The sequence below is a fragment of the Somniosus microcephalus genome, chromosome 5 (assembly GCF_052327205.1).
Source record: "Somniosus microcephalus isolate GS21.2 chromosome 5, FLI_Smic_1.0, whole genome shotgun sequence".
Classification (NCBI taxonomy): Eukaryota; Metazoa; Chordata; class Chondrichthyes; order Squaliformes; family Somniosidae; genus Somniosus; species Somniosus microcephalus.
The window spans coordinates 199383687-199409016 of record NC_140991.1 but is presented as its reverse complement, the minus strand read 5'-3'; the positions used below and the strand labels follow the sequence as shown (position 1 = coordinate 199409016).

General features: G+C 49.1%; 1 protein-coding gene across 11 annotated transcripts in view; it reads left to right on the top strand.

Moving 5' to 3' along the window:
* Positions 1-25330, top strand: part of nek10 (NIMA-related kinase 10) — a 470337-nt gene that overhangs the window by 42175 nt on the left and 402832 nt on the right. For all 11 annotated transcript variants that reach the window (XR_015078459.1, XM_085988547.1, XM_085988546.1 and 8 more), the window contains exons 3-4: positions 11901-11961; positions 19583-19728. Coding sequence is in view for 10 of the 11 variants with exons in the window: in XM_085988547.1 (XP_085844673.1) it covers positions 11901-11961; positions 19583-19728 (207 nt within the window). In the remaining variant the exon portion in view is untranslated. The remainder of the gene's footprint in view (positions 1-11900; positions 11962-19582; positions 19729-25330) is intronic.

Here is a 25330-nt window from a genome sequence, read left to right as displayed (position 1 = left end):
CCGTCGCTCTCTCTCTTCCCCCCCCCGTCGCTCTCTCTCTTCCCCCCCCCCACAGTCGCTCTCTCTCTTCCCCCCCCCCACAGTCGCTCTCTCTCTTCCCCCTCCCACAGTCGCTCTCTCTCTTCCCCCCCCCCGTCGCTCTCTCTCTTCCCCCCCTGTCGCTCTCTCTCTTCCCCCCCCCAGTCGCTCTCTCTCTTCCACCCCCCCAGTCGCTCTCTCTCTTCCCCCCCCCCCCAGTCGCGCGCTCTCTTCCCCCCCAGTCGCGCGCTCTCTTCCCCCCCAGTCGCGCGCTCTCTTCCCCCCCCCAGTCGCTCTCTCTCTTCCACCCCCCAGTCGCTCTCTCTCTTCCCCCCCCCAGTCGCGCGCTCTCTTCCCCCCCAGTCGCGCGCTCTCTTCCCCCCCAGTCGCGCGCTCTCTTCCCCCCCAGTCGCGCGCTCTCTTCCCCCCCAGTCGCGCGCTCTCTTCCCCCCCAGTCGCGCGCTCTCTTCCCCCCCAGTCGCGCGCTCTCTTCCCCCCCAGTCGCGCGCTCTCTTCCCCCCCCAGTCGCGCGCTCTCTTCCCCCCCCAGTCGCGCGCTCTCTTCCCCCCCCAGTCGCGCGCTCTCTTCCCCCCCCAGTCGCGCGCTCTCTTCCCCCCCCAGTCGCGCGCTCTCTTCCCCCCCAGTCGCGCGCTCTCTTCCCCCCCAGTCGCGCGCTCTCTTCCCCCCCCAGTCGCGCGCTCTCTTCCCCCCCAGTCGCGCGCTCTCTTCCCCCCCAGTCGCGCGCTCTCTTCCCCCCCAGTCGCGCGCTCTCTTCCCCCCCAGTCGCGCGCTCTCTTCCCCCCCAGTCGCGCGCTCTCTTCCCCCCCAGTCGCGCGCTCTCTTCCCCCCCAGTCGCGCGCTCTCTTCCCCCCCAGTCGCGCGCTCTCTTCCCCCCCAGTCGCGCGCTCTCTTCCCCCCCAGTCGCGCGCTCTCTTCCCCCCCAGTCGCGCGCTCTCTTCCCCCCCCAGTCGCGCGCTCTCTTCCCCCCCAGTCGCGCGCTCTCTTCCCCCCCAGTCGCGCGCTCTCTTCCCCCCCAGTCGCGCGCTCTCTTCCCCCCCAGTCGCGCGCTCTCTTCCCCCCCAGTCGCGCGCTCTCTTCCCCCCCAGTCGCGCGCTCTCTTCCCCCCCAGTCGCGCGCTCTCTTCCCCCCCAGTCGCGCGCTCTCTTCCCCCCCAGTCGCGCGCTCTCTTCCCCCCCAGTCGCGCGCTCTCTTCCCCCCCAGTCGCGCGCTCTCTTCCCCCCCAGTCGCGCGCTCTCTTCCCCCCCAGTCGCGCGCTCTCTTCCCCCCCAGTCGCGCGCTCTCTTCCCCCCAGTCGCGCGCTCTCTTCCCCCCCAGTCGCGCGCTCTCTTCCCCCCCAGTCGCGCGCTCTCTTCCCCCCCAGTCGCGCGCTCTCTTCCCCCCCAGTCGCGCGCTCTCTTCCCCCCCAGTCGCGCGCTCTCTTCCCCCCCAGTCGCGCGCTCTCTTCCCCCCCAGTCGCGCGCTCTCTTCCCCCCCAGTCGCGCGCTCTCTTCCCCCCCAGTCGCGCGCTCTCTTCCCCCCCAGTCGCGCGCTCTCTTCCCCCCCAGTCGCGCGCTCTCTTCCCCCCCAGTCGCGCGCTCTCTTCCCCCCAGTCGCGCGCTCTCTTCCCCCCCAGTCGCGCGCTCTCTTCCCCCCCAGTCGCGCGCTCTCTTCCCCCCCAGTCGCGCGCTCTCTTCCCCCCAGTCGCGCGCTCTCTTCCCCCCCAGTCGCGCGCTCTCTTCCCCCCCAGTCGCGCGCTCTCTTCCCCCCCAGTCGCGCGCTCTCTTCCCCCCCAGTCGCGCGCTCTCTTCCCCCCCAGTCGCGCGCTCTCTTCCCCCCCAGTCGCGCGCTCTCTTCCCCCCCAGTCGCGCGCTCTCTTCCCCCCCAGTCGCGCGCTCTCTTCCCCCCCAGTCGCGCGCTCTCTTCCCCCCCAGTCGCGCGCTCTCTTCCCCCCCAGTCGCGCGCTCTCTTCCCCCCCAGTCGCGCGCTCTCTTCCCCCCCAGTCGCGCGCTCTCTTCCCCCCCAGTCGCGCGCTCTCTTCCCCCCCAGTCGCGCGCTCTCTTCCCCCCCAGTCGCGCGCTCTCTTCCCCCCAGTCGCCCTCCCCCCAGTCGCGCGCTCTCTTCCCCCCCAGTCGCGCGCTCTCTTCCCCCCCAGTCGCGCGCTCTCTTCCCCCCCAGTCGCGCGCTCTCTTCCCCCCCAGTCGCGCGCTCTCTTCCCCCCCAGTCGCGCGCTCTCTTCCCCCCCAGTCGCGCGCTCTCTTCCCCCCCAGTCGCGCGCTCTCTTCCCCCCCAGTCGCGCGCTCTCTTCCCCCCCAGTCGCGCGCTCTCTTCCCCCCCAGTCGCGCGCTCTCTTCCCCCCCAGTCGCGCGCTCTCTTCCCCCCCAGTCGCGCGCTCTCTTCCCCCCCAGTCGCGCGCTCTCTTCCCCCCCAGTCGCGCGCTCTCTTCCCCCCCAGTCGCGCGCTCTCTTCCCCCCCAGTCGCGCGCTCTCTTCCCCCCCAGTCGCGCGCTCTCTTCCCCCCCAGTCGCGCGCTCTCTTCCCCCCCAGTCGCGCGCTCTCTTCCCCCCCAGTCGCGCGCTCTCTTCCCCCCCAGTCGCGCGCTCTCTTCCCCCCCAGTCGCGCGCTCTCTTCCCCCCCAGTCGCGCGCTCTCTTCCCCCCCAGTCGCGCGCTCTCTTCCCCCCCAGTCGCGCGCTCTCTTCCCCCCCAGTCGCGCGCTCTCTTCCCCCCCAGTCGCGCGCTCTCTTCCCCCCCAGTCGCGCGCTCTCTTCCCCCCCAGTCGCGCGCTCTCTTCCCCCCCAGTCGCGCGCTCTCTTCCCCCCCAGTCGCGCGCTCTCTTCCCCCCCAGTCGCGCTCCCTCTTCCCCCCCCAGTCGCGCCTTCCCCCCCCAGTCGCGCTCTCTCTTCCCCCCCCCACCAGTCGCGCTCTCTCTTCCCCCCCCCGTCGCGCTCTCTCTTCCCCCCCAGTCGCGCGCTCTCTTCCCCCCCAGTCGCGCGCTCTCTTCCCCCCCAGTCGCGCGCTCTCTTCCCCCCCAGTCGCGCTCTCTCTTCCCCCCCCAGTCGCGCTCTCTCTTCCCCCCCCCCCCAGTCGCGCTCTCTCTTCCCCCCCCCCAGTCGCGCTCTCTCTTCCCCCCCCCCCAGTCGCGCTCTCTCTTCCCCCCCCCCAGTCGCGCTCTCTCTTCCCCCCCCCCAGTCGCGCTCTCTCTTCCCCCCCAGTCGCGCTCTCTCTTCCCCCCCAGTCGCGCTCTCTCTTCCCCCCCAGTCGCGCTCTCTCTTCCCCCCCAGTCGCGCTCTCTCTTCCCCCCCAGTCGCGCTCTCTCTTCCCCCCCAGTCGCGCTCTCTCTTCCCCCCCAGTCGCGCTCTCTCTTCCCCCCCAGTCGCGCTCTCTCTTCCCCCCCAGTCGCGCTCTCTCTTCCCCCCCAGTCGCGCTCTCTCTTCCCCCCCAGTCGCGCTCTCTCTTCCCCCCCAGTCGCGCTCTCTCTTCCCCCCAGTCGCTCTCTCTCTTCCCCCCCCAGTCGCTCTCTCTCTTCCCCCCAGTCGCTCTCTCTCTTCCCCCCCAGTCGCTCTCTCTCTTCCCCCCCAGTCGCTCTCTAACTTCCCCCCCAGTCGCTCTCTAACTTCCCCCCCAGTCGCTCCCTCTCGTCCACCCCCCAGTCGCTCTCTCTCTTCCCCCCCAGTCGCTCTCTCTCTTCCCCCCCCAGTCGCTCTCTCTCTTCCCCCCCCAGTCGCTCGCTCTCTTCCCCCCCAGTCGCTCGCTCTCTTCCCCCCCCAGTCGCTCGCTCTCTTCCCCCCCAGTCGCTCGCTCTCTTCCCCCCCCAGTCGCTCGCTCTCTTCCCCCCCAGTCGCTCGCTCTCTTCCCCCCAGTCGCTCGCTCTCTTCACCCCCCAGTCGCTCGCTCTCTTCCCCCCCGTCGCTCGCTCTCTTCCCCCCCAGTCGCTCTCGTCCCCCCCAGTCGCTCGCTCTCTTCCCCCCCCAGTCGCTCGCTCTCTTCCCCCCCAAGTCGCTCTCTCTCTTCCCCCCCCCCAGTCGCTCTCTCTCTTCCCCCCCCCAGTCGCTCTCTCTCTTCCCCCCCCCCAGTCGCTCTCTCTCTTTCCCCCCCCCCAGTCGCTCTCTCTCTTCCCCCCCCCCAGTCGCTCGCTCTCTTCCCCCCCAGTCGCTCGCTCTCTTTGCCCCGCACAACAACATGCCCTCGAAATAGCCTCGGCACCGCCGGGCTCTCCAGCTATATATATATATAAATAAAAGGATACTTCTGTCTGTCATTCCGTCTGTCTGTCTGTATTGAATTAACTCGAAAGTTATAGAGCGTACCTACACGTGTGTTACGTCGAAAGAAAGCTGACGATTCCAGAAGCGTCCTAAGCGTATTTACGTTTTAGCCAGACAAAAATTGCGGCCGCGGTATCCAAAAAACGTTCAACATTCCGCTCATTTTCCGCTCATTAGCATCGAGTGACGTCGAGGTCGACCAATCGTACGGCGGGTTCTTGGAGCGTGCGGGCGGGCCCTCCTATGGTCGAGTGACGGGACGATTGACCAATCCTACGCTTCGGTGACCTGACGGTCCACCAATCGGTGCGTGTGTGGGCGGGCCTTATTGTTCTGAACCGAGGTGATGCTTTAGACTTTTACTCCAAAGTTAATGCACTACTTGCAACTCATACCACGCCTATACTTCCACACGTTTCACCCTAACCCCAAGACCGCTTGACTTATCGATTCAAACCTTTTAGTTCTTTGATTCCAAAGGGGGCGGTGGACACGAGACGGTGTTGCCTTGCCCTAACTGTACATGGTATTTAAAAGTACTCACGTTTTTGGCTCAGCTTCACTCGCCCGTGCCTCTCGTCTGTGTGGATCCTATTTGTGACGCCAATTGTTGTGGTGTATTTTAAACCAACACTCGACACAAGGTTTTAGATCGATAGTCAAGTTATCTTTATTGCACTGGTGGGGAAACAGCCTGCTTTGTCTTAGCCAGACTTTTCCAAATTGTTACAGAAAACACTACATTTTTATACATTACAATAAGCATGGCCACCTCATGCTAAATTCATTCCTGCCACCTGATTGGATCTTTGCCTGCATGCACCCTCACGGATTGGTTACGAATCTTAATATAAACATGTATAAGCTGCCTCCTCAATCAATCATTCAAACTGCTGAATGCTAATGAAAAGATCCTTGGAATGTAACCTAGGTAATAAAGTTCTTACGGGCAGTTGAAATGCTGGACATCCTGTCTCCATTTAATTGTTTTATATCTCTCCAAAGGTCAGCTATCTTTGACTGCATCTTTATGGATGTGGTCTTTCATGTTAGTCCCTGTCTTCCTTACACTATTCAGTGAAACTGCCAGCGATGTCAGTTTAACTCTTTCCCCACTGCACCTGCTATGCTTTATTAATTACTAGCTGGGGAGCCCCGCGTTGCGAGGGCAATTTTGGGGCGCGAGGGCAATTTTGGGGCGCGAGGGCAATTTTGAGGCGCGAGGGCAATTTTGAGGCGCGAGGGCAATTTTGGGGCGCTTGGTCTCCCTGCCCCTGTGTGTCCCCCCTCTCCCTGTCATGTCCTCTCCCTGTCCTATCCCTCCCTCCCCTGTCTCCCTCCCTCCCTCCCCTCGCCCACCCGCTCCCCGCTCCACCCCCGCTCCCCTCCCTCCCCCCGCTCCCCTCCCGTCGCCCACCCCCCACCCCCTCCCCTGTCTGTATCCCTCCCTCTCCCGCTCCCCTCTGTCCCTCTCTCCGGCCCCTCCCCCTGCCTACCTGAGGTCCGGTGCCGTTGCCAGAGCGGGAATGCTGAGCGGCGGCCGGCGCCGGGAGCGGGCTCTCGCGGCCGGCGCATGCGCGGTCAGTGCGGCCGGCGCATGCGCGGTCAGTGCGGCCAGCGCATGCGTGGTCAGTGCGGCCGGCGCGAGCGCCCCGCGATTTCCCGAGGCTCTCCCCCCCCGCGATTTCCCGAGGCTCTCCCCCCCCCCGCGATTTCCCGAGGCTCTCCCCCCCCCCCCCCCCCCCCGCGCGATTTCCCGAGGCTCTCCCCCCCCCATTAAATTGTTATTTAATTCCCTAACACATCATTAAAATATTTACCTTAGTTCCCTAACACAGAGAAAGTGTGGGGGAAAAAATCGTGAAAAATCAAGATGGCGGCCACTCACCTCGGTTCAGAAGGATAAGGCCCGCCCACACACGCACCGATTGGTCGACCAGTCAGGTCACCGAAGCGTAGGATTGGTCAATCGTCGAGTCACTCGACACTCAACTGTAGGAAGACCTCGACGTCACACGGTCGCTAATGAGATGCTAATGAGCGGAACGCTGAACGTTTTTGGGATACCGCGGGCGGGATTTTTGTCCGGCCGAAACGTAAATACGCCGATGACCGGTCCGGAATCGCAAGCTTTCTTTTGAGGCGACGCGCGCGTCGGTACGCTCTGTAACTTCCAAATGTATAGAGACCAGGCGGACAGACAGACAGACAGAAGAGCCGCTTTATATATATAGATGTTGCATCATGATATCATCTAATTAATGTCACAACATTAGCTTTGTGTGCCCTAAATATCCTAAAACGTTGCTTCTAATTATGAGTTCTTTTAACCATGTTCCAAAATCCAGTATTGATATATCAATCAATGTAAATCCTGTATTTAATATATCAACCAATATATCAATGTAGTAACCTATTGTAAAGATTTTGTTTGTACTACATGTTAAACTTTAATCTGTCACTTTGCCATCTACAATGCGGAAAATTGCCTAGGCATATACTATCCACAAAAAACAGGACAAATCCAGCTCTGACAATTACTATTCTATTGGCCTCATCCCAATCGTCAACAAAGTAATGGAAAACCCTTGAATTGACATATTGCTGTAGCGTTGGAACGGAAGAGAGACTTTGGACATGGAGATGGTAACACTAGTAAATTATATCCAACGCAGCTTTTGGCGATCTGGAAACTGATTACAAACAGTGTTCTTTCTTGACTGATAAAATCTGATATGTAACGATATTCTGGTGGTTTAATTTGTTTTAACCATATCTTTACAAAGTAATGCTTGTTGAAAGCCTGCCTCAAGAAAATTAGTAAAATAAGTCTTGACTGACTGATGACTTGATCATTGTTTATCTCAGATAAGTTTGGTCAAAAATTTCACTTAACCAGCTCAACCTTTTATTAATGTAGGTAAGTAATCAATGCTGGTGGTGTTGAGTGAGTTATTGTGCTTCATGCAAATAAAAGAAAGAACTCTTGTAACACACTCTAAGTCACATGCAATATCTTTTTAAGTTATCAAAGTGATAATTAATAAAAATTCGTCCTTATTATTTTCACTGAAATATCTCAAGTTCCTGTGATTTGAAATTATATTCACAGAATAAAAGAAAACCTCCATTTTAGATTAAATAGAGATATTTTCTATTCTCTTAAAAAAAAATTTCAGACTGTACACTACAGGTTTTTAAAAATGTAGCGATGGGGAAACTTTTATTATAGCAACATCTGCTGTTGTATCTCCAAACTAAAGGACCACCTAAAATAATTCTATTAATCAACCCAGGTTTGTGAGAGTGTTGCGATTCTGTAGGGACTTTTATTTTGTGTTGCTTTCTCTCCTTCAAATTTTAATATTTGATACTTCTGTGTTCATTTCGATACTTCAATTGGCAATACCTAATTATAAAGAAAACCTCCTGCTGATTACTACTGCCCTCCCTCAGCTGATGAATCAGTACTCCTGCATGTTGAACACCACTTGGAAGAAGCACTGAGGGTAGCAAGGACACAGAATGTACTCTGGGTGGGAGACTTCAATGTCCATCACCAAGAACGGTTCGATAGGACCACTACTGACCAAGTTGGCCAAGTCCTGAAGGACATAGCTGCCGACTGGGCCTGCGGCAGATGGTGAGAGAACCAACACGAGGGAAATGGCAACTTGAACTCGTCCTCACCAATCGATCTGTCGCAGATGCATCTGTCCATGACAGTATTGGTAGCAATGACCACTGCACAGTCCTTGTGGAGACAAAGTCCAGTCTACACAATGAGGACACCCACCATGCTAAATGCCATAGATACAGAACAGATCCAGCAGCTCAAAACTGGGCACCCATGAGGCGCTGTGGGCCATCAGCGACAGCAGAATTGTATTCCACCACAATCTGTAACCTCATGGCCCGGCATACCCCTCGCTCTACCATTACCATCAAGCCAGGGGACCAACCCTGGTTCAATGAGGAGTGTAGAAGAGCATGCCAGGCGCAGCACCAGGCGTACCCAAAAATGAGGTGCCAACCTGGTGAAGCCACAACACAGGGCTACATCCATGCCAAATAGCGGAAACCGCATGCTATAGACAGAGCTAAGCGATCCCACAATCAACGGATCAGATCAAAGCTCTGCAGTCCTGCCACATCCAGTTGTGAATGGTGGTGGACAATTAAACAACTAATGGGAGGAGGCAGCTCCATGAATATCCCCATCCCCAATGATGGCAGAGCCCAGCATGTGAGTGCAAAAGACAAGGGTGAAGCATTTGGAACCATCTTCAGCCAGAAGGGCCGAGTGGATGATCCATCTCGGTCTCCTCCTGAGGTCCCCACCATCACAGAAGCCAGTCTTCAGCCAATTCGATTCACTCCACGTGATATGAAGAAAAGATTGAGCCCACTGGATACAGCAAAAGCTATGGGACCCGACAACATCCCGGCTGTATTGCTGAAGACTTGTGTTCCAGAACTAGCCGCACCTCTAGCCAAGCTGTTCCAGTACAGCTACAATACTAGCATCTACCCGACAAAGTGAAAAATTGCCCAGTCTTGTCCTGTCCACAAAAAGCAGGACAAATCCAATCCCGTCAATTACCGTTCCATCAGCCTACTCTCAATCATCAGCAAAGGGATGGAATGTGTCATCGACAGTGCTATTAAGCGGCACCTACTCGCCAATAACCTGCTCACCGATGCTCAGTTTGTTGGGTTCTGCCAGGACTCACTCAGTTCCTGACCTCATTACAGCCTTGGTCCAAACATGGACAAAAGAGCTGAATTCCACAGGTGAGGTAAGAGTGAATGCCCTTGACATCAAGGCAGCATTTGACCAAGTGTGGCATCAAGGAGCCCTAGTAAAATTGAAGTCAATGAGAATTGTGGAAAACTCTCCCCTATCTGGAGTCATACCTAGTGCTTGTTGGAGGCCAATCATCTCAGCCTCAGGACATCGCTGCAGGAGTTCCTCAGGGCAGTGTCCTAAGCCCAACCATCTTCAGCTGCTTCATCAATGACCTTCCCTCCATCATAAGGTCAAAAGTGGGGATGTTCGCTGATAATTGCACAGTGTTCAGTTCCATTCACAACTCCTCAGATAATGAAGCAGTCCGTGCCTGAATGCAGCAAGACCTCGACAATATTCAGGTTTAGGCTGATAAGTGTCAAGGAACATTCGCGCCACCCAATTGTCAGGCATTGACTATCTCCAACAAGAGAGAGTGTAGCCACCTCCCCATGACATTCAATGGGATTGCCATCATCGAATCCCCCACCATCAACATCCTGGGAGTCACCATTGACCAGAAACTTAACTGGACCAGCCACATAAATACTGTGGTTACAAGAGCCGGTCAGAGGGGGGTATTATACAGTGAGTGACTCACCTCCTGAATACCCCAAATCCTTTCCACCGCTGCAAGGCACAAGTCAGGAGTATGATGGAATATTCTCCACTTGCCTGGATGAGTGCAGCTCCAACAACACACAAGAAACTCAACACCATTCATGACAAAGCAGCCCGCTTGATTGGAACCCCCTCCACCATTGGCGCACTGTGTCTGCAGTGTGCACCATCCACAAGATGCACTGCAGAAACTCGCCAAGACTTCTTCGACAGCACCTTCCAAATCTGCAACCTCTACCACCTAGAAAGACAAGGGCAGCAGGTCCACGGGAACACCACCACCTGCCAGTTCCCCACCAAGTCACACACTGTCCTGACTTGGAAATATATTGGCGTTCATCCTTGCTGGGTCAAAATCCTGGAACTCTCTCCATAACAGCACTGTGGGAGTACCTTCACCTCATGGACTGCAGCGGTTGAAGAAGACGGCTCACCACCACCTTCTCGAGGGCAATTAGGGATGGGCAATGAATACAGTCCTTGCCAGCGACGCCCACATCCCAAAGATTATTCTGCACACAGCCTTTTTTACATTGTGATGATAACCTAGTGTCCTATTTATTCGAACTCTAACTGTTTCATTTGCCCTCCTACTCATCACTGATGAGATTCTATGATCCAATCCTTGATGTTCAACAAGATTTTAATTTTTTGAGCCTTATTTCAGAGTAATAATCATGTTAATCATTTTCCATTTGCACTGGTAAACTCCTGTTCTGAGAGGAATCGTGCTCTTGGGTTCTGATGTCTATTATTTCTTCTATCCTAGTATGTTAGTCTTTCCAAATTATTATTGACTATCATTTATTTGGGTTTTTTCCCCCTAAGTTAAATAACCATTAATTACCTTATTGATATTAAGGAATTTAGTGGTGGGATTTCATAATATGGTAACAGGTAGCTCAGGATTAATAATATTGGTCCAAAATTTGCGATGAGAATAACAGTAAGGTTATCGGCGCTCACTGTTATAATGGAGGAAATCTGACATTGACTTCTGGAGTACGCACATGCGCAGTTAAACGCGGAAATCTAGAATATACTGTCAGGGATACCTGCTCCTCCACAGGGTGTGCTGTTGCAGCCCTCGCCGATAGACGCCGCATTGAAATGACTGCAATGGTGTGAACTTGCTGTACTTGCCCACTATTTCCACACTAAAAACGGCTGCAAAAGTTAGGGCTGGTGCATTCAGGAGTAAGTGAGTTTTTAATGGTATGATAGTGATGATTACTACTGAACAACCTCTCTGGCCCTGAAAAATTAATTTTACATGTCTGGAGTTTCATTCCCTCAGAAGAAAATTAATGTTGGAGATTTTAAAAAATATTGTGTCCCAGTGAGGATACTTCAATCTGATTGGTTTAAGAGCCTCGCTGTTGCTTGACCTGTTCACAGATGCCCTGTAGAGGGCGCCGTGCTGGAAAAGACGCCGGATTAGAGGAAATATCCACTGACAAACCCGTGAAAACTCTGTGGGCAGTCGTCAGCGAGGTGAACGGCGATCGCTGTTCCTTCGCCACTGAGAGCAAAACACGGGCCATTGTATACAGTAGTTTCTGTAAAATAAGTGGAAAAACCTTGTGTAGGAACCATTGTGATTGAATTAAAGTAACTGCAAAAAAAATGTGATTTAAAATATATATAACAAGCATCTTCACATATCTTCCTACAACAGTGACTGCAGTTCAAAAGTATTTCATCGTATGCAAAGCGCTTTGGGACATCCTGAGGCGCTGTAAGGCGCTATATACAGGTTGAGGGTCCCGAATCTGGCAATCTCGGGACCGAGGTCGAGCCGGTTTTTGGGTTTTTCCGCACATCGGAACGTGTTTCTGATGTCCGAAGTCTGGAAACGCCCGAGCCCAGGTTGTGATATTTCCGGACTTCAGGCATCAGAAACACGTTCCGATGTGCGGAAATGCCTGGGCCCAGGTTGCGCTATTTCCTGTTTTTGGTAAGCCTCCCTCAGGGTGTTCGGATTCCAGAACATTTTACGGATTCCGGATCCCTGCCATCAATCATCCCAGAGTCCGGGTTCCAGAACTCCAGATTTGGGACGCTCAACCTGTATATATAAAGTGGCAGAAAAATTAATGGTACTATATTTGAAAGCTACAGTAGCCATTAATGGGATAAAAATGCTTGCTGAATTTAATTAATTTATTAATTATGTTTTAATATAGCTCAAGTTTTTTTTTCTGTTTTAGAGAACATTCAGACCTCAAACGGCTACTCAATCTCTTGAATGTACCAGCAAGTAAGCAACAGGTATGTTTACCAGTAGCGTAGTGGCAATTTTAGAAATGGAAATGCTGCACATCATGGCCGGCGCTCAGAGTGCGGGTCCGCTGTCAAAATCACAAAGATTGACCGGGTTGGTATCCCGCTGTAAACCCACCCCCTTGCTAGTTTCCCAAGTGTCGGGCCTGTCATCCCTGAACAGACCCGACATCAAGCGGCGGGTCAGCCAATTTAGATAGTTAAAAGCTTATTAAAAGGTAGTTAAGAACCATTTTCCCATGTACTTACCATTTTACCAGGTTTTCAACGAGGTTCCCGGAGGGCGGCTATCACGTCAGGTAAGTATGTCTGGTTCTCAATGACTGGATTTCTGTGAATAGGTGAAAGCTGCAAAAGTGGTATAAAACCTACCATTTCACAGCTGTTCACTTCCCAATCTTAGAAGCTGGAGCATTAATGATTTGGAACCCACTTTTGAGCTTTATGCACTTTTGAAGTGTTTGGAGTAAACTCTTTATCCACTGTCACCTCCTTGGAACAACCTATCTCAACATTGACCAATTACTTCTGTCATCTCAACCTCACCTGCCATCTATTCCATCAGCATCGGTGCCCTTGAAAAAATCTCACCTTGGTCCTCAGAATCCCAACACCAGCATCAGCAGACACACCAGCACCACCAACAACAACACCAACCTTCTTCGCAATCACCTGATGCTGCACAGGACACAGGGCATCAACACCCGACTACGTTGCTGCCCAGGAGGCCAGCAATGGCCTCACCATGGCCAGATTTACTTCACTTGACGCTATACACCCAGGCTGCCACATAATGTGCCAGGTTGGCACCAGCACCATAAAGCATCCCTACAAAGTCCAAGCCATTCCTTTCACACTCATCACCATTGCGGGGGGTACCCTTATGTCTCACCATTCACTGCAACTCATGAAGCCACTTCCAAAGGTGCATACAAATCTTTCCAAGAACGCAAAGTGTTGAAAATAAAGATTTCAATGTTTGACAGCACGTTACCAGAAACTTCACATGAACATTGGCTAAACCACCCAAGTGCCTGCTCTTGTATGTTGTTAGTTGGTATGCTTGTTGTAGGATGAGGGCGAGTGTGAGGGGTGGCTAGTGAGATGGGGAAGTGATAATGTAGACAGAGAAGGATGGGTGGAGGTGCAAGGTAAGTTGGTGTGAGTAAAGATGTGCAGGAGTAGGGTAGGGAAGGCAGAGTGATGAGGATGTGATGAGTGGCACAGCAGGATGAGGTTGAGTGTGGTTTGGCATTAACGTTTTGTGATCTACTGAGATCATTGAAAGGTTTGTGCCACTGCAGCCTGGTCCTCCTAATGACATCCCTGCTTGTGCCCTCCTGTGCAATGTGCAACCAGGCTGCGTTGGTCTCCTGGGGGAGGTCTCTTCCGCCCATTGGAAGGGAAGCGAACCTCCCTGCATGCTGTGACTCCCTCCATAAGCAAATGGACGGAGTCATGGGGGAGTCTAGGTGCAGCCATGCACCTTTGTGCAGTGATTGTCATGTTTGCAGCACCTCAATGCTGTAGAACACTGACAGCACAACTGTCAAAATCAATTTAGACATGGCCCCTATAAGGAAACCGGCTGATGATGTGTCATCATATTACATCATCAGACCCGCTTCCTTTTAATTGGCCGTGAATCTCGCAGGGCGGGCTTAATAAACCCAATCAACGGAAAATTCTTCTCGCAGAGTAGGATGGAGCTGGGAGCGGGGTCGCAACCTGCCACCTACCTCTGCCGCACTGAGCACGCCTCGGTAGGTGAAATCACAGCCCTAGTGTGGGATTTATTTTACTTCAAATGAGAGAATATTCCCCACTAGGGTGGAAAGAAGGTCATTTGTAACAATGAACCATGTATGTTCTGGTAATGTATTATTAGCAAAATACTGTATTTCAATTTGTTTCCTGTTATACTCTTTTTAGCCTAGAAATTATTGTTGGTAAATATTAGGCAAAATCTTAGTGTGTTTGTATGATATTTCTTTTGCTATTTTAATGCAGATCATTTATTTTACTTGGGTTAACACCACTGTTAAAATAGTAGACAATTTTTGTATGCATATATTAAGTACTTGGGTACTAATATTGCCAGCAACAATTTCTAGGGTTTGGTCTCGAACATGATCACTATAATATAGTCTAAAAATAGCTCTTCATTACATTAAGTGCAATCCTTACAATATTCATCAGAAAATGGTTGTCTGCATTACCATGAGCTTGTCATTTGTTGCCTTGAATATTTGGAGCTAGAATCTGATGTGCAACTTTGGATCCATAAAGGAAGATTTCCAGTTCACCACATGAGACTTGCCGTGTTTGAGACAAAGAATGTTTTTCATCATATCATATAATTTTTCTGCTCTTCATTAGTATGTAGCTCTTCAAAATTAGGTTTGATGAAAACTAAAAGTGGATCAGTGAGTTTACTGAGCAATATTATATAGTTTCATCTGAAAATAATTTTAAATGACAGCCTTGCCTGTCAAGGAGAGTTGATGGGGGTCAAGGTTGAGGTGTACCAAAACAGAAACTGTACTTTCTGGCCATAAAACGCTGTGAGACATCCTGAGAACATGAATTATGTGTCTCACATTTTGGTATTTTTTGACTAATTTCCAACAAAAAAGATTTGGAAAAGAGTTACATTTGAATGCTGGGGTTTTAAAGCAAAGTACAGGAATCCCTCCCCAACCGCGGGGGATACGTCCCTGAAAACCCCTGTGGTTAGTAAAACCGCGGTTGGCAAATTCAGTATAAACACAATAAAAAAGAATATAAAAAGCATATAAATAGCATAAAAATCATGTTTTTTACCTTATTCCTAAATTAAAAACCGTGGATACGCGAATTTCACTGCTGCGGTTGACAAAAATTGTCGCAGAGTGGAAACCATGTATACGTGAAATCCGCATATGGCAAAACCGCGGTTGGGGCGGGATTCCTGTATATTCATACAGAGACAAAAGATGGTTAAAATGCTAATAGATAGGCTTTGATGTTGTTGAATGAAAACAATAAGCAATTCATTAGTTTGTCTTGGTAATCGATAAATACCTCACACCCATTTAATTGAAAACTCCCTGGTACTTGGCGCTCAGCAAGGGTTGTTTGGCAAAGGCCCTCCCTCTGGATATGAACAGAGGGAGATAAAAATGAGGACGGAAACACTCACTAACATGTTAGTAAACAGAAAGCTGCGAGGCTTAGCTTTTGCCAGACTCAGAAGGTTAGAATGCAAGTGCATGGGTCCTAGCTATGCCTGCCTTTTCGTGGGCTATGTGGAACAATCTTTGTCCCAGTCCTACTCGGGTCCCCTCCTTCACCTTTTTCCGATACATTGATGACTGTATCGGTGCCGTTTCCTGCTCTCGCCCCAAACTTGACAATTTCATTCACTTTGCCTCCAATTTCCACCCTTCCCTCACCTTCACATGGTCCATCTCTGACTCTTCCCTTCCCTTCCTCAACTTCTCCGTCTCCATCTCTGGGGATAGGTTATCGACCAATATTCACTACAAGCCCACTGACTCCCACAGCTACCTGGACTACACTTCCTCCCACCCCGCTTCCTGTAAGGACTCTATTCCATTCTCCCAGTTTCTCCGTCTCCGCCGTATCTGCTCCGACGATGCCACCTTCCACACCAGTGCTTCAGACATGTCTTCCTTTTTCCGCAACCGAGGATTCCCCTCTACCGTGGTTGACACTGCCCTCGACCGTGTCAGTTCTATCTCCCGCACTTCTGCCCTCACCCCTGCCCCTCCCTCCCGGAACCACGATAGGGTTCCCTTTGTCCTCACCTTTCACCCCACCAGCCTCCACATTCAACGGATCATCCTCCGGCATTTCCGCTACCTCCAAAGTGATCCCACCACCAAACGTATCTTCCCCTCCCCTCCCCTTTCAGCATTCCGTAGGGACCGCTCCCTCCGAGACACCCTAGTCCACTCCTCTATCACCCCAATCAGCCCTTCCCCTTCGCCTGGCACCTTCCCGTGCAAGCGGAGGAGATGTAACTCCTGCCCCTATACCTCCCCCCTTCCCACTGTCCAGGGCCCCAAACACCCCTTCCAGGTGAAACAGCGATTTACTTGTACTTCTCGCAATCTAGTATACTGTATTCGCTGCTCAAAATGCGGTCTCCTCTACATTGGGGAGACCAAACGCAGATTGGGTGACCGCTTTGCGGAACACCTCCGTTCAGTCCGTAAGGGTGACCCCGAGCTTTCGGTCGCCTGTCATTTCAATTCACCGCTCCATTCCCACTCGGACCTCACTGTCCTTGGCCTCTTGTATTGTTCCACGGAAGCTCAACGTAAACTCGAGAAACAGCACCTCATCTTCCGATTAGGCACTCTGCAGCCTTCCGGACTCAATCTCGAGTTCAACAATTTCAGATCATAACCTCGGCTTGTAATTTTTCCACTCCTTTCCCCCCCCCACCCCCTTTTCCTTTTGTTTCTCTCTCACACCTGGCAGCTATCTCCTGCCCTGCCAGTACACTTTACACCTAATCTCAGCCTATTACCATGTCGTCTAGCTCTTTTAATTCTTTTGTTTCTTTCACTTCTTTTGTCCGATCGCAGCCCTGCCTTCGATCTATTTTCTTTTCTTTCCAGTTTTGAAGAAGGATTCGACCCGAAACGTCAACTCAAATTTCTCTCCACGGATGTTGCCTGACCTGCTGAGTTTTTCCAGCATTTTCTGTTGTTATTTCGGATTTCCAACATCTGCAGTATTTTGCTATCTAGCTAGATGCTATTTTGTTTAAATCAGACAAGATGACCTCCTGATGTGGAGAAGTGTAGCGTGCTCATTACTTTGTGTTATTATGTAAAGAGAAGTTGTACTGATTGAACTAAGTGAGTCTGACCATAAATGTTGCTCTATATGTTCATTTGCTGTGAAATAAAGCAGCTTTGTCTTACAAAGTGTTTTCTCAGTCCACCTCCAAAATCATTGTAGAGATGCATGTTGGGGCACGTGAAAGGCACAGATATTCAGTCAAGATCACAAGGTTGTAGTATTGTTATACTCTGGGTGACAATGTTGTATGATTAAATATTGGACAGTACAGGCACACCCCTAAATGTAAGATGCCAAGACTGCTAGCAGAAGTGACTAGCACCACTGAATATCGAGGGCACGATCCTAAACTTGCAGCAGTGCTACATAAATGCAGGTTAGTTTGTTCATTCTTTACCTGGTTTTGCTGGGCAGTCCTCCATTTTTTTCCCACCTGCCAATACTTTTTTATATTATTATTATCGGTTGGCATTCAAATTTCACTGTACAAAGTGAGGGTGGGTATTCTTTTGCAGGTTCTGATCTCTTGTAAAATTGAAATGAGGAAGAGGATGGAGAGGGCTAGCAAGTGCAGGTGCAATGACCCTTGATGTGTTTGGACCACCCATCGTTAGCTGGAACCTGTATTAAGAGACCTCCCCCCACACACCTCCATCTATTTTCCAACTTGTGTCTCTTTTATATCTTTATATACAAGTATCAGCTTGGTTTAGAAAGCAGCACTCTTGTCTGAGTTAGTAGCTTGTGGGTTCAAGCCCTATTTCAGGACTTGACAGCATGTAATCTAGGTTGACACTGAAGTGCAGGACTGAGGTCATTGTTAGAGGCGTTATTTTCTAGATGAAACATTAAACTGAGGTGTCTTTCTGCCTGTTCAGCTGGATATAAAAGACCCCATGCGCAACATTCTTTGCTAAACCAACAACACCAAAACCAGATTAACTGGTCATTTATCTCAATGGAGGCAATGTTTTGCTTGGCAAGGTATTGGGCAGATATGGAGATGATTGTTGTGCATTAGATGTATAAGGCTCTTAATTGCAAGATTATTTGATAAAACTCTGCCTGGTGACTCTGGAAGTGTGAATTGCTCGTAATGAAGCTAGTTCCTCTATTTCGTGGTTGACTTCATCAGCTGTTTGTTGATGTCTTCTCTTGCCTGCTGAATGGTTAGGTGCTTTTGCAGACCAATTTTTTGCAGGACAGCAAGCAACAATAATCCTGGAGGCCTTGGCTGGGCTGCATTGCTGCATGCCCCTTGATCTGTCCAACCAATTGAATCACTGCTTGAGGATGGCAAAGATATGTTCCACTATGACCTAGGTGGAAGCAGCGACTGCATTGTACCTCTGCTCAGGTCTTGTGCTTGGGGGATCTAATAGTGTTATGAGCTACAATTTGCAGGGCTTATACCTGATTTCCCAACAGTTATCCCTGCAATCTTGTTAGCCTTTCAAATAATGCTGGTACTGTTGACTGCCAAAGGAAGAGAGCTGCCAGGGTAATGAGCTTTGATGTGTACAATTCACAGAATACTTAGATATTCATGGTGTGGTAGCTCATTCTGTTCAAGAATTAAGTTGCATTGGGGGTTGAGGTGTATATAGTTACATGTGTGCAGCAATTAAGCCCTGCACTTGTGGAAATCCTGCCATGTGGTGGAAATGGCGTGATTGTTCTTGTTGCTGGCTGCTTTCCATAGGAAAATTGATAAAATTATTGGTACTGGCTTGATGTAAGTATGCACTGAAGGTTGGAAGATGTGCCAGATCTCCTACACTTGCCTGGAAGGAGCCTGTCACATAAAGGTTCAATGAAGCTGCAGCCTTGACCACCACTAACTGAGCTGTCCTTGTGCTGGAACTGTGTGTTGTATGCATAGTTCTGTTACCTGTGTCTGTAACATTTTTAGTATTTCTACCCTTCTTGCTGTAGATTATTTTGTTTTAAGTGACGAACCTCATACATCCAAATCATATTGTGCACCTTCCCCCAGCCCGGTTTCCTTTCTAAAATGATAGATTGACTTATAATTTCCCCAGTTTTCATTACCATGTTTTCCCCTTTTCCCTCCCCTGTGCTTAACACCATCCTGAACCAAGAAGGTGGACAGGTGACCTACTCCCAGCCTTGCCATTTTGCTGTGTAACTTGGTGTGAGGAGATGCAGAAGTGATCCAGAGTCCCTATTTTTCTATGTTTCTACTTGCATGCCTCCAGCAAAGCTGATTGATTGATAGATTGTTGGTGAAACATAGGCATTTCTTAGAATGTTTCGGATTTTGAAACTAGTTAATTTTGTAACTTGGTACTTATCATTTTATAAATTCTAGGAATTAAAGCTAACCTGATTAACCAATAATCGTTGTGGTTGGTTAGAAATTCAATATGTATAACTCTTTGTAGGGGTATGGCAGCTAGTCCAAACCTTGGAACTTCCTCAAGCCTTCAACTCATACTATATCACACATTCAAAAGTTTCCCCCAGGTTCCCTCACTTGATAACTTCCAATACCACTGGCCCCTTACTTTTCCATATATGGACTGCTAAGGCAATGCAAAATTCTATAATGTCTGTTTATGTACACAAAAGTATAAATAACTTATAACCATCTGACCCTGCAAACTATTGTATAAACGGAATGAACCATTGTGCAAATTGTCAGCGTATATCCTTTTTTTCCCTAATTTTAAAAATTAATGATTGTTAACAAAACAATCAATATATGTCTGGTAACTATGGTGTGAAATGGTAACAGATGAACATTGTGTTTTGTTTGTGTTTGTTGTTTTAGTTGCCAGCTCTAAATTTTGACAAAGGCCGTGGAATTGTAACTAAATCACAACAGCAACATTCTATTCAGGGAAAGCAAAATGGTGGAATCCGATACGGGGAGCAGCATCAACAGTCAACTGAGGCCGTGGAACTTGAAACTTTTAGGTATTAAACGTAAGAACATAACCTAAGAATTAGGAGAGGAGTAGGCCATTTGGCCCTTCGAGCCTGCTCCGCCATTCAGTAAGATCATGGCTAATGATCTACCTCAACTCCACTTTCCCACCATATTCCCATATCCCTTGATTCCCTTAGTATCCAAAAATCTATCAATCTCTTTCTTGAATATACTTGACGATTGATCATCCACAGCCCTCTGGGGTAGAGAATTCCAAAGATTTATAACCCTTTGAGTGAAGAAATTTCACCTCATCTCAGTCCTAAATGGCCAACCTCTTATACTGAGACTATAAACCCTAGTTCTAGACTCCCCAGCCAGGAGAAACAACCTCCCAGCATTTACCCTGTCAAGCCACTTAAAAATGTTACAAGTTTCAATGAGATCACCTCTTATTCTTCCAAATTCTAGGGAATATAGGCTTAGTCTACTCAATCTCTCCTAATAGAACAATCCCCTCATCCCAGGAATTAGTCTAGTGAACCTTTGTTGCACTCCCTCTAAGGCAAGTATATCCTTAGGTAAGAAGCCCAAAACTGTACACAGTATACCAGGTGTGGTCTCACTAAGACCCTATATAATTGCAGTAAGACTTCTTTACTCTTATACTCCAATCCCTTTGTAATAAAGGCTAACATACCATTTGCTTTCCTAATTGCTTGCTGTACCTGCGTGTTATCTTTCTGTGATTTGTGTACATCTACACCCAGGCCCCTCTAAATACCATAATTTCCCAGTCTCTCATCTTTTTAAAAATTATTCTGCTTTTCTATTTTTCCTACCAAAGTGGATAACTTCACATTTCTCCACATTATATTCTATCTGCCATGTTCTTGCTCACTCACTTAACCTGTCCATATCCCTTTGTCCTCCTCACAGCTTACTATCCCACCTAGCTTTGTATCATCAGCAAATTTGAAATCATCTAAGTCATTGATATAGATTGTAAATTTGAGGCCCAAGCACTGATCCTTATGGTAGCCAACTAGTTACAGCATGCCAACCTGAAAATGACCCGTTTAATTCTACTCTCTGTTTTCTGTCCATTAACCAATCCTCAATCTATGCTAATATATTACCCCCAATCCCACGAGCCCTAATTTTGTGTAATAACCTCTTCTGTGGCACCTTATCAAATGCTTTCTGAAAACTTAATACACTACATCCGCTGGTTCCCCCTTGTCTACTCTGCTAGTTATAACCTCAAAACAGATTTGTCAAACACAATTTCCCTTTCATAAATCAGTGTTGACTCTGTCCAATCATATGATTTTCCTAGTGCCCTGTTACCACGTCCCTAATAATAGATTCTGGCATTTTCCCTAATACTGATGTCAGGTCTGGCCTATAGTTCCCTGTTTTCTCTCTCCTTCCTTTCTTGAATAGCGGGATTATGTTTTCTACCTTTTCTACCTTCTAACATGTTTCTCCTCCCAATATGTATTACCTCACACTTATCCACATTAAATTGCTTGCTCATTAGAATAAGTTGTTGATGTCTTCCTGATTTTTTTTACATTCCTCCTCACTTTGTTACACCCCCAACATATGTGTTGTCAATAACTTTTGAGATTGTGCTCGTTAATGCCTAAATCCAAAATATTTATAAATGCTGAGAACAAAAATTGACTCAGCAATGATCCCTGATACTGATCTAGGAAGCATTCCTGGATGCATTCTGAAAAACTTGGACCAGATGCATGACCTTTATTCCAGTTTACCTTGAGATAGTTATTCGTTCATGGAATGTGGGCATCGCTGGCAAGGCCAACATTTATTGCCCATCCCTAATTGCCCTTGAGAAGGTGGTGGTGAACTGCCTTCTTGAATGGCTGCAGTCAGTGAAGGGATGCCCCGTTGAAGGAATGGACATATATATTTCCAAATTAGGATGGTGTGCGACTTGGAGGTGATGGTGTTCCCGTGCACCTGCTGCCCTTGTCCATCTAGGCAGTAGAGGTCGCGGGTTTGGGAGGTGCTGTCGAAGAAGCCTTGGTAAGTTGCTGCAGATGGTACACAAAGCAGCCACGGTGCGCCGGTGGTGGAGGGAGTGAATGTTTAAGGTGGTGGATGGGGTGGCAATCAAGCGGGCTGCTTTGTCCTGGTGTTGTCGAGCTTCTTGAGTGTTGTTGGAGCTACACTCATCCAGGCAAGTGGACTGTGATGTAAGAAAACTACTAGGCACTTGGTCTAAGTATTAAACAAGGCTTTAATCAACTGTTTTTCAACATGGAGATCTAGTTGTGTCCTTCACTAGTTCCTGTTAAAGAATGTCTTGAGCAAGCTGGGCCCATGCCCGAGTATTTATACTCTCCCTGGACAGTGCCACCAGCAGGTCGCCCAGTATCATTTCATAAGTCATTTCCACATGAATGACAAGATTCATGTCAGACAGTATTTCATCACACCCTGACTTGTGCCTTGTAAATGGTCGAAAGGCTTTAGGGAGTCAAGAGATGAGACACTCGCTACAGAATACCCAGTCTCTGACCTGCTCTTGTAGTCACAGTATGTATGTGGCTGGTCCAGTTAAGTTTCTGGTCAGTGGTGACCCCCAGGATGTTGATTGAGGGATTCGGCGATGATAATGCCATTAAATGTCAAGGGGCGGTGGTTAGACTCCCTCTTGTTGGAGATAGTCATTACCTGGCACAGTTGTGGCGTGAATGTTTCTTGCCACTTATCAGCCCAGGTCTTGCTGCATGTCGACACGGAGTGCATCATTATCTGAGGAATTGCAAATGGAACTGAACACTGCAATCATCAGCGAACATCCCCACTTCTGACCTTAAGATGGAGGCAAGGTCACTGATGAAGCAGCTGAAGATGGTTGGGCCTAGGACACTGCTCTGAGGAACTCCTGCAGTGATGCCCTGGGGCTGAGATGATTAACCTCCAACAACCACAACCAGCTTCATTTGCGCCAGTTATGACTCCAGCCACTGGAGATTTTTCCCCTGATTCTCATTGAATTCAATTTTACTCGAGCTCCTTAATGCCACACTTGGTCAAATGCGGCCTTGATGTCAAGGGCAGTCACTCTCATCTCACCTCTAGAATTCAGCTCTTTTGTCCATGTTTGGACCAAGGCTATAATGAGGTCTGGAGCTGAGTGGGCCCTTACGGAATCCAAACTGAACATCAGTGAACAGGTTATTGATGAGTAAGTGCCGCTTGATAGCACTGTCGACAACACCTTCCATCACTTTGCTGATGATGTTGTTCTTGTACATCTCTCATCATGGGTGACTTTAATCTACATATAGATTGGGCTAACCAAATTAGTAACAATACTGTGGAGGAGGAATTCCTGGAGTGTTTATGGGATGGTTTCCTGGACCAATATGTCGAGGAACCAACCAGAGATCAGGCCATCTTAGACTGGGTATTATGTAACGAGAAAGGATTAATTAGCAATCTTGTTGTACGAGGCCCCCCTGGGTTGGAGCGATCATAATATGATTGAATTCTTCATTAAGATGGAGAATGAAGTAGTTGACTCAGAGACTAGGGTCCTGAATTTAAATAAAGGAAACTACGATGGCCTGAGGAGCGAGTTGGGTAGGATTGATTGGGGAATGTCACTCAAAGGGTTGACGGTGGATAGGCAATGGCAAACATTCAAAGACCGAATGGATGAACTACAGAATTTGTTCATCCCTGTTTGGCATAAAAATAAAACAAAAAAGGTGACTCAACCGTGGCTAACAAGGGAAATTAGGGATAGCATAAGATCCAAGGAGAGGACATATAAATTGGCCAGAAAAAGCAATAATCCTGAGGATTGGGAGCAGTTTAGGATTCAACAAAGGAGGACAAAGGGATTAATTAAGAAAGGGAAAATAGAATTGAGAGTAAGCTTTCAGGGAACATAAAAACTGACTAAAAGCTTCTATAGATATGTGAAGAGAAAAAGATTGGTGAAGTCAAGCATAGGTTCCTTGCACTCAGAATCAGGGGAATTTATAATGGGGAACAAAGAAATGGCAGACCAACTAAATACATATTTTGGTTCTGTCTTCACAAAGGAGGACACAAATAACCTCCCAGAGATGCCGGGGAACATAGGGTCTGATGAAAGTGTGGAACTGAAAGAAATCAGTATTTGTAGGGAAATGGTGTTAGGAAATTTGATGGGACTGAAGGCCGATAAATCCCCAGGGCCTGATAATCTACATCCCAGGGTACTTAAGGAAGTGGCCCTAGAAATAGTAGATGTATTGCTGGTCATCTTCCAGAACTCGATAGACTCTGGAAAAGTACCCATGCATTGGAGGGTAGCTAATGTTACCCCACTATTCAAAAAAGGTGATAGAGAAAAAGCGGGGAATTATAGACATCAGTAGTGGGGAAAATGCTGGAGTCCATTATATAAGATGTAATAGCAGAGCACTTGGAAAGCAGTGACAGGATCGGACAAAGTCAACATGGATTTACAAAAGGTAAATCATGCTTGACTAATCTACTGGAATTTTTTGAGGATGTAACTGGTAAAATAGATAAGGGAGAACCAGTGGATATGGTGTATTTGGACTTTCAGAAGGCTTTCGATAAGGTCCCGCATAAGAGATTAGCGTGCAAAATTAAGGCACATGGGATTGGGGGCAAGGTATTGACTTGGATAGAGAGCTGGTTGGCGGACAGAAAGCAAAGAGTTGGAATAAATGGGTCGTTTTCCGAGTGGCAGGCAGTGACTAGTGGGGTACCGCAAGGATCGGTCCTAGGACCACAGCTGTTCACAATATATATTAATGATCTGGACGAGGGAATTGGATGTAATATCTCCAAATTTGCAGACGACACAAAGCTGGGTGGGAGGGTATGCTGTGAGGAGGATGTCGTGAAACTCCAGTACGATTTGGACAGGTTGGGTGATTGGGCAGAAACATGGCAAATGCACTATAATGTGGATAAATGTGAGGTTATCCACTTTGGTGGCAAAAACAGGAAGGCAGATTATTATTTGAATGGCAATAGATTGGGAGGAGGGGAAGTGCAAAGTGACCTGGGTGTTCTTGTGCACCAGTCGCTGAAGTTAAGCATGCAGGTGCAGCAGGCGGTTAAGAAGGCAAATGGTATGTTGGCCTTCGTAGCAAGAGGGTTCGAGTACAGGAACAAGGATGTCTTGCTACAGTTGTACAGGGCCTTGGTGAGACCACACCTTGAGTATTGTGTGCAGTTTTGGTCGCCTTATCTGAGGAAGGACGTTCTTGCCATGGAAGGAGTGCAGCGAAGATTCACCAGACTGATACCTGGGATGGCAGGAATAACGTGTGCAGAGAGAGTGGGTCGATTGGGCTTGTATTCGCTAGAGTTTAGAAGAATGAGAGGGGATCTCATTGAAACTTATAAAATTCTAACAGGACTAGACAGACTAGATGCAGGAAGGATGTTTCTGATGGCCGGGGAGTCCAGAACCAGGGGTCATAGTCTAAAGATAAGGGGTAAGCCATTTAGGACTGAAATGAGGAGGAATTTCTTCACCCAGAGAGTGGTGAACCTGTGGAATTCTCTGCCACAGAGGGCGGTGGAGGCCAGGTCATTAAATATATTCAAGAAGGAGTTGGATATATTTCTTAATGCTAAAGG